The following is a 9,714-nucleotide window of genomic DNA, read 5'->3' as shown; positions in this document are numbered from 1 at the left end:
TGCTCGCCCGCTGTTTTTGGTGATTTGAAAATGCTACATGCTGGATGTGTATTACACAAATTAGTATCTAGTTGGTCTTCCTGAGAGAACATTTGTCATGATTTCCCTCTCTTTAACATATCAGTTAACTTAACATTAACATAATTCATGGATTGTTTCAGAAAGTGCAACATGAGTTGTTAACGCAGTATGCAAGCCAACTTTTGGAGAAGGAGCATTCTGGATGCCATGCATTACTTCGTGATGACAAGGTATGACCAGAGAGTCATATCCCTGAAGAGTAATAATAATCGGGAACATCAAGTATATTGACTGTTTACATCTGTTGTTGTAGGTTGAGGATCTCTCAAGGATGTACAGGCTCTTTTCTAGAATAACTCGTGGCCTAGAACCTGTTTCTCAAATTTTTAAGCAGGTATCTGCTTATGCAAAGCATGCTTTAGTTGCTCCATAGAACAATTTGGAGTTTTGGACATTGTATTTAAGTGATGTTATTCTGCAGCATGTTACCAACGAAGGGACAGCATTGGTGAAACAAGCAGAAGATGCTGCTAGTAATAAGAAGGTGCACATTTATTGTCACTATAACTTTTTTTTTGAGGAATTGTCACTATAACTTCACAGTTTCTGTGGATCTCAATGTATTTTTATTCTTAAGCTCACTTGTACCACGTGCAACACCCAGTCCATTAATTTAGCCTTGCATGCTAGAGCCCGTTATTTATCTGGGCTGGGTTGAACTCTTTCATTTTTCCTCTTGTACCTCCCCTCTTCCCTGATTGTACCTGCCTCATGCGGCCCCTGCTTGTACAAGTGATTGTTGGAGGAAAGGACCAGTTGGGTTCCTTGTCAGATAGTGCCTAGAAATTGGTTGTTACAGTATGTGCCGTTTTGGTTTCTTGTCGATGCTTTATTTTGCTCTGTCTAGTAGTTGTCTCTGTGCTTCAGACTTGGCTTTTCAAGTAATTTCTTTATTCGTCATCTTGAAGTGAACATCTAATAATTAATTATTCTTACAGCCAGAGAAGAAGGACATTGTTGGTTTGCAGGAACAGGTGTGTACATTCAGACTATATTGCTGTCAACCTAACTTTTTGTAACTTCAGTTGCGACATTTATCACCATCTGAGAATTTCTGGTTTTAGGTTTTTGTCCGGAAAATCATTGAGCTCCATGACAAGTATGTAGCATACGTCACTGACTGTTTCCAGGGGCATACCCTCTTCCATAAGGTTTGTCAGATTATATGTTTATTTGTTTCTCCATGATTCATCTTTTGCAATAAAATAAACAGGAACACTCTCTGATCTTTGTTTCCTATTCCTTTGCACAGGCGCTTAAAGAGGCTTTTGAAGTGTTCTGCAACAAAGGTGTCTCTGGTAGTTCAAGTGCTGAATTGCTTGCCACCTTCTGTGATAATATTTTAAAGAAAGGCGGCAGTGAAAAACTCAGTGATGAAGCTATTGAGGATACCCTGGAGAAGGTACATGCGTCAATCTGTTATGTGTTCTCTTTTACTTGCAGACATTAGTGCATTTTTATCTTTCGGGTGTTAATCTGGAACTGGCCATTCATCAGGTAGTGAGATTACTCGCCTACATCAGTGATAAGGACCTTTTTGCTGAGTTTTACAGGTAATCGTTTGTAACATTGTACAATAACTTTAATGCCTTGTAAGCTCAAGAAGATAAGGAATTCCATTGATTTCACTCTGGGCCTGATGTTTCATGGTGATGATGGCAGGAAGAAGCTGGCTAGGAGATTGCTATTTGACAAGAGTGCTAATGATGAGCACGAAAGAAGCATTCTGACCAAGCTAAAACAACAGTGTGGTGGCCAATTTACTTCAAAAATGGAGGGCATGGTCACTGACCTTACTGTTGCAAGGGATCATCAAACTAAGTTTGAAGAGTTCATAAGCACACACCCTGAATTGAATCCTGGGATAGACTTGGCAGTTACTGTTCTGACAACAGGATTTTGGCCAACTTATAAATCATTCGATATAAACCTTCCTGCTGAGATGGTAAATTTACTGTTTTCTTGCGCTCTCCACTTCTGCAAACTGAGGTCTTAACTATTTTATGGCCTTACTTTCTGTAAGATTATTAACATTGACAACTCCCAAAAAAATAGGTGAGATGTGTGGAGGTTTTCAAAGAGTTTTATCAAACAAGAACTAAGCATAGAAAACTTACATGGATATATTCCTTGGGAATCTGCCATATCACCGCAAAGTTTGAGGCCAAGACTATCGAGCTCATTGTTACAACTTACCAGGTAAGCATAAACACGTACATGGTCTTGCTTTTATTTCAGGTGCCACAGACTAATGGTTTCTTTCGGACTCTTTGTCAGGCTGCATTGTTGCTATTGTTCAATGGAGCTGATAAACTTAGTTACTCTGAGATAGTAACGCAACTGAACCTGTCAGATGACGATGTAGTGAGGTTGCTCCATTCTCTCTCTTGTGCGAAATACAAGATTCTTACTAAAGAACCAAGTAACAGATCTATTTCTCCTAATGATGTATTTGAATTTAATTCAAAATTTACTGACAAGATGAGGAGAATTAAGGTATTTTTGGTTGTATTCTTTTTCTTGCTTCCTCTATTTTGTTACGGTTGGATGTAATCCTTGCTTGTTATTTCTGTCCGCAGATACCTCTGCCTCCAGTTGATGAGAAAAAGAAGGTAGTTGAAGATGTTGACAAGGATCGAAGATACGCAATTGATGCATCCATTGTTCGTATTATGAAGAGCCGGAAAGTCTTAGGTCACCAGACACTAGTAATGGAGTGTGTGGAGCAACTTGGTCGCATGTTCAAGGTATGAAACATTCTTCAAGTGCTGTTAGCTTGTGCTAATGGTAAATGTGGTTGTGTCCATTTGATCTTGCCTTTGTAGGACCAGTGACAAATGTGTTTACATGGCTAGTATGTCAAATTCAAGCCATATTTCTTTTGTCATGTAGCTTGTTGAGTCCTCAGGCTTGCATCCTCACATTAGTGCTAATGAGAAATATATAGCTATATTTACTAATTAAATTTAAATCATACAGTATACTTTAAACCATACACAATGCATCCAGATGTTGCCCAATATCTTAATTTCTTTCTTGGGAACTATGGATATTCCAGACTGCAATATTTAACAACCGTTGAAGCTAGTACATTTTATGTAGAATTTCCTTTGATTCCTTGACCTGATCATGGATGCTCGTTTTATCCCTTCAGCCCGACTTCAAAGCAATTAAGAAGCGCATTGAGGATCTTATAACCAGGGATTACCTGGAGAGGGACAAGGAGAACCCGAACGTCTACCGATACTTGGCTTGATCATCGGTTCTCCATGCTGGGTTCGGTAACATCTGGCGTGTATGCCTACCAAGCTACTGCTATTTAAGGATGCTATATTTTGTGCCATGGCACACCACATTGGCTTGTCCAGATGGATACCCTGGTGGCGGCACTGACATCTGTCATTTGTACATGAAGGTTGTCAGATCCAGTTCCTTGGCCCTACCTGTATGATAGAACTGCCCTGGTAAGAGAAGGTGGTTCGTTGGGGCAGGCCTTGGTAAATGTTGTACACTCCTGCTGGTTGTTGTGTTCAGTTTTTTCGATTGTATTATCAATATAGTTTCCCTGTAATATATCCTTGCGACACAAAGATAATTCAAAGGAATGTATCTCTTGCTAGACCACCTTCGGCGGTGTAATTTCTCTAGCAGCGGCAAGAGATTGTATTGTGACTTCACAAGGATTTCATATAAAGAGATGATGATAGATGTCAAAACTGGGATCATGTAAAATTTCCTCGAGGCCCATTTGAACCTGACGGTTACAGTGCATGTCGACAGGGGAAACTACAACGCCTTCTGGAACAAATTGGATTTGAGGTTCCTTTACGAGTTTTGAGGACTCTACTAGTGAGCCCGTGGATTCGAGCTGGTCTTCCGTGCTCTGATCCTTTTTGAGTTTGTTTGTTCTCGAGTGTTTTTGTCTCGATGGATTCAATAAAGCTCTGCCGTAGATTCATGTTGTCTTTTGGGTAGTGAGGTTAGCGTTTCTTACTGTATTGGGCCATGGTGGTATGATGCTAGGTGCTTCATATCGATTCAAGGGTTCAACAACAACAATCTATAATGTGGTTCCTTAGTTACAATGCATGAAGATTTTCTGGCTGTGATCGATAAGGCTAGTCTGGCTGATAGGGGAATCTATAATGTGGTTCCTTAGTTACAATGCATGAAGATTTCCTGGCTGTGATCGATAAGGCTAGTTTGGCTGATAGGGGGCCGTGATAGTGACGCATTGGTGACTCGTTTTGGCGGTGGTAGTGATCGTTCTATGGTCCAAAAGCCTTTTTATTATGTTTTTGGTGCTTTGTACTTCTGGTGAAATTTCATAATAGACTTGGATCTTTTTTAAATAAATAAAAATAATGCATGTGAGAGGGCGTTTGGATTTTAGTACTAGGTCCGGTGACATTGGGTGAGCACAAGGATGACCAGTGGTAGAAGACCTGGTGCTCCAAGATGACAGCGTTTACTTTTTCTCCAAGATAAACTATAGTTTTGAGTCATATATGTATGATGTAGATGTTCGTTTAATTCTTATTGTTCATCTCATTCAAAATCAAATTTTAGTCTAGATATAACTCTTGGCATCAAAAACCAAAACAACTCACACTTTTTCTCTCACAAAATACATTAAACGAGAGATTGCTTAGATGCAACAATAAGATAGTACAATTAATTGAAGGAGCTATATCTAAATACTCGTTTTTGTATACCAGACCACTTTGTTTTTCGTGTCAAACTTTGACTATAATTTTAGTCAACAAACAATGTGTTATATGTCATCAAAACTGTATCATCAAAAAGTTCATTGAAATGTGCATCTAGTGACATAAAAATATGAAGTGGTCTTGTGTACAAAAATGGAGAGAGAGTACATATGATATAGCTTTAAGATAAAATGCATTAGAAGTGCCCTAGTCTTATGAAAATGAGATGCACTTATTGAATACTTGTCTATATGATTAAGATACATTGAGATTGCAAGCATATGTCTGACATTACAAGATTACATACGATTAATAAGAAATGATCACCAGGATTGGCCTAAGTGCGACATGCTTGAACAACACAATAATGTGAAGACCAATGGGCAAAGTCTCAACCATCACTTTTGATTCTCACGTATGCTACAGCCACATGATCTAATATTTGGGGAAAAAACCACATGACATAATATAATTATGATTTTTTTGGGGGATAAGTATATTTTTCGTCCTCGAACTCTTGCGAAATTTTACAAATCATCCCTCAACTCCAAAACCATCAAAACTCAGTCCCTCAACTATTAAAACCGGATTTTTTTTTTCGTCCTTGATAATGCTTCAGGTGGTTTTAGTCTGACATGGACACCGGTTTTGACTAATACCGGCCACATGGCCTGGATTTGACAATCACGTCAGTCAGTTAAGTGACTAAAGGACCTCCCGTCAAAGAGAATGAAGGGCAATATGGCGCAGGGCCATGCAGCTTCAGTTTCGATCCAGGTCACCTAGTTATTGTCACAGATGGCGTTCGAGGAGTCCAGCAGCGTCGCGAAGCACGACTGCTCCGCCAGTGGATGCAGAAGGGCGTACACGGCGACTTGGGCCGCGGCTGCCGCGGGGTTTGACGGTAGTCGGTAGCAAGTGCTCAAAATCGAAGGGCAGCAGGAGGAAACCGATGCCAGCGTCGTTGCCGACCTGCCACTCGGCCTTGGCGCTGGTGACACGCTGCACCGTGAGGCGAAAGGTGGCCGCATCGGTGGTGATGTACGTGGTGGGCACCACGCTTGGATGGCTGCGGCCGCCCGCTGCCCCCCTGCATTCTCGTTTCTCCTTCCTCCCCTCCCTGCAGCACGCGGCCGAGCCCGCTCCGCCGCTCACCAGGAGCTCCAGCCGGCAGCCCGGATCACCTGCACGAGCTTGCGGGCACCAGGAGTGATGTTGCGGCGGAGAGCATGTGGTGGCAGCGGTCGGCGGCAAAGAGTGGACTACCGCGAGCAGGGGCGGCAGCATCGAGCGGCGCTCAGTGATGGTTTCCTACGGAATGATGATGAGCAGCACACCGGGGCCCGAAGGAGAGTCGGAGATGTCAAGGAGGCTCGATGGAGGAGAGCGGGGCGCGGCGGCTGGTCACCAGAGGCGGAGAAGATGACAAGGGCACCAACGATTGAGGCTCTGCCGCTTCGATTCAGCGACCTCATAGATCCCCCACGTCCATGGCATGCACCAAGCTCAGGAGGGCAGAGGTGCCCATGGCGCCTAGCCATGCCCCCTCGAGCCGACGCCACTGTGCGCCATGGCCGCGAACTCGGCCGGCCTCCTACACCACGGCCGCGTATGCCCAAGGTCGCATCCTCGCTTGTGCACCCTCCTACAGCCCCATGCGCGTCCTCCTCGTCCGCTCCCCCGTGCCCGGCCGTGCTCCGAGCGAGCACCCGCCGCGCCCTGGCCCTGTCCCGTGCGCACACCATCGCGTGTTGACCGACCACTGTCAGGTGGGCCGACCGGTTTACTTAGCTGCCGGTTTTGACCTCCAGACTAAAACGGGGCCACATCAGCAGCATTTGTCAAACCCAGGTATCCACGTCAGACTAAAACAACCCAAAGCTTTAAAAAGGATGAAAAATATCCCGTTTTATTAGTCGAGGGACTAACTTTTAGTGGTTTTGGAGTTGAGGGACAATTTGTAAACTTTGACAAGAGTCCAAGGACGAAAAATATACTTATCCCTTCTTTTTTGTGTGGAAAACTTCCAATCTATTCATCTTCAATCATGGTAGTACAACGAACACTAGGAATAATAAAAATTACATCCAGATCCGTAGACCACCTAGCGACGACTACAAGCACTGAAGCGAGCCGAAGGCGCGCCGCTGTCATCGCCCTTCCCTCGCCGGAGCGGGGCAAACCTTGTTGTAGTAGACAGTCGGGAAGTCGTCGTGCTAAGACCCCATAGAACCAACACACCAAAACAGCAAACGCCGCGGATGAAGAGTGTAGATAAAAGGGATTCAACCTGAAGACACACGAACAAAGACGAACGACGAACAAATCCGAGCAAATCCACCAAAGACAGATCCGACGGAGACGCACCTCCACACGTCCATCGATGATGCTAGACGCATCACCGAAACGGGGGCTAGAGGGGAGACCTTTATTCCATCTTCAGGAAGCCGCCGCCGTCTCGCCTTCCTGAGCAGGACACAAACCCTAACAAAACTCGAAATATCTAAAAACGGAGCCCTCCCACTGGCAAGGGCCGAGATCCACTCCGCCTCCATGGCCCTCAGGACACCGGAGACGGGATGGACCGACACCGGCGCCGATGGGAGGCAGAAAACCCTAGACTTTTTAGGCAGCGACTGGCTGGTTTTCTGGTTGTGTGAGTCTTGTGTATTCAGCTCGCGATAGCTTGTTTATATAATTACGATTCAATCTTGAGAGATTAGCTTGAAATTATCCAGAGACCTAAAAACGGTTTCAAGTGTATTTGAACTACGTAGATCACAAAAACACAAAATACAGGAATAACACATGATGATTGAGACGCCACGTACTGCAGGTTTGTTTTGAAGATATAATTGTTGGGGAACGTAGTAATTTCAAAATTTTCCTACGTACATGCAAGATCATGGTGATGGTATAGCAACGAGAGGGGAGAGTGTTGTCCACGTACCCTCGTAGACCGTAAGCGGAAGCGTTATGACAACGCGGTTGATGTAGTCGTACGTCTTCACGATCCGATCGATCCAAGCACCGAACGTACGGCACCTCCGAGTTCAGCACACGTTCAGCTCGATGACGATCCCCGGGCTCCGATCCAGCAAAGCTTCAGGGATGAGTTCCGTCAGCACGACGGCATGGTGACGATGATGATGCTCTACCGGCGCAGGGCTTCGCCTAAACTCCGCGATGATATGACCGAGATGGAATATGGAGGAGGGGGGCACCGCACACGGCTAAGGAACGATCCGTATATCAACTTGTGTGTCTATGGGATGCCCCCTGCTCCCGTATATAAAGGAGGGAGGGGGGAGACCGGCCGGCCCTTGTTGGGCGCGCCAGGAGGAGGAGTCCTCCTCCTAGTAGGAGTAGGACTCCTCCTTTCCTACTCCTACTAGGAGGGGAAGGAAGGGGGAGAGGAGGGGAAGGAAAGAGGGGGGCGCCGCCCCCCCCCCCCTCCTAGTCCAATTCGGACCAGAGGGAGAGGGGGCGCGCAGCCCTTCCTGGCCGCCCCTCTCTCTTCCCACCAAGGCCCATGTGGCCCATTAACTCTCCGGGGGGGTTCCGGTAACCCTTCGGCACTCCGGTTTTCTCCGAAATCACCCGAAACACTTCCGGTGTCCGAATATAGTCGTCCAATATATCAATCTTTATGTCTCGACCATTTCGAGACTCCTCGTCATGTCCGTGATCACATCCGGGACTCCGAACAAACTTCGGTACATCAAAACTTATAAACTCATAATAAAACTGTCATCGTAACTTTAAGCGTGCGGACCCTACGGGTTCGAGAACTATGTAGACATGACCTAGAACCATTCTCGGTCAATAACCAATAGCGGGACCTGGATGCCCATACTGGTTCCTACATATTCTACGAAGATCTTTATCGGTCAAACCGCATAACAACATACGTTGTTCCCTTTGTCATCGGTATGTTACTTGCCCGAGATTTGATCGTCGGTATCCAATACCCAGTTCAATCTCGTTACCGGCAAGTCTCTTTACTCGTTCCGTAATGCATCATCCCGTAACCAACTCATTTGGTCACATTGCTTGCAAGGCTTGTAATGATGTGCATTACCGAGAGGGCCCAGAGATACCTCTCCGACAATCGGAGTGACAAAACCTAATCTCGAAATACGCCAACTCAACATGTACCTTTGGAGACACTTGTAGTACTCCTTTATAATCACCCAGTTACGTTGTGACGTTTGGTAGTACCCAAAGTGTTCCTCCGGTAAACGGGAGTTGCATATTTCTCATAGTTACAGGAACATGTATAAGTCATGAAGAAAGCAATAGCAGCATACTAAACGATCAAGTGCTAGGCTAACGAAATGGATCATGTCAATCACATCATTCTTCTAATGATGTGATCCCATTAATCAAATGACAACACAGGTCTATGGTTAGGAAACATAACCATCTTTGATTAATGAGCTAGTCAAGTAGAGGCATACTAGTGACTATATGTTTGTCTATGTATTCACACATGTATCATGTTTCCGGTTAATACAATTCTAGCATGAATAATAAACATTTATCATGATATGAGGAAATAAATAATAACTTTATTATTGCCTCTAGGGCATATTTCCTTCAATAATTGTTTGGTGGGGCATGCTACGCCTCCACCGACTGATCCGGTTCGCGAGTCATCAGATCTGGCACATCAAGCGGCCGACCGATGCCACCATTATTGCAACAGAGGTCTTGTTGCAGAATCTTTTGCAACAGAGGTCATGTTGCAGGATTTTTTACTACAGAGATCTTGTTGCAGATTATTTTTTGCAACAGGGGTGATGTTGCAGATTTTCTTCTTCTTGTTTTTAGTTTTTTTTTGCAATATACATATTGTTGCGGAAGAAAATTTTGCAACACGGGTGAGGTTGCAGAAAAAATTGCAACGAAGTTGAAGTTGCAG

At 44.6% G+C, this 9,714-nt stretch overlaps 1 protein-coding gene across 1 annotated transcript in view; it reads left to right on the top strand.

Annotated features, from left to right (window-relative positions):
- Window positions 1–3,797, top strand: part of LOC123112645 (cullin-1) — a gene marked incomplete at its 5' end in the record, with an annotated part of 6,977 nt that extends 3,180 nt beyond the window's left edge. The window contains 12 exon segments of the mRNA XM_044533694.1: window positions 162–251; window positions 335–415; window positions 503–565; window positions 1,020–1,055; window positions 1,146–1,232; window positions 1,334–1,483; window positions 1,579–1,634; window positions 1,744–2,026; window positions 2,137–2,280; window positions 2,359–2,577; window positions 2,661–2,828; window positions 3,236–3,797. Of these exon segments, the coding sequence (XP_044389629.1) occupies window positions 162–251; window positions 335–415; window positions 503–565; window positions 1,020–1,055; window positions 1,146–1,232; window positions 1,334–1,483; window positions 1,579–1,634; window positions 1,744–2,026; window positions 2,137–2,280; window positions 2,359–2,577; window positions 2,661–2,828; window positions 3,236–3,337 (1,479 nt within the window). The 3' untranslated portion in view covers window positions 3,338–3,797.
- Between the last annotated feature and the right edge of the window lie 5,917 nt (window positions 3,798–9,714).

Source organism: Triticum aestivum, chromosome 1B (assembly GCF_018294505.1).
Source record: "Triticum aestivum cultivar Chinese Spring chromosome 1B, IWGSC CS RefSeq v2.1, whole genome shotgun sequence".
Taxonomy (NCBI): Eukaryota; Viridiplantae; Streptophyta; class Magnoliopsida; order Poales; family Poaceae; genus Triticum; species Triticum aestivum.
Note: the sequence above shows the minus strand (reverse complement) of the source record. Positions and strands in the feature narration are given on the sequence as shown.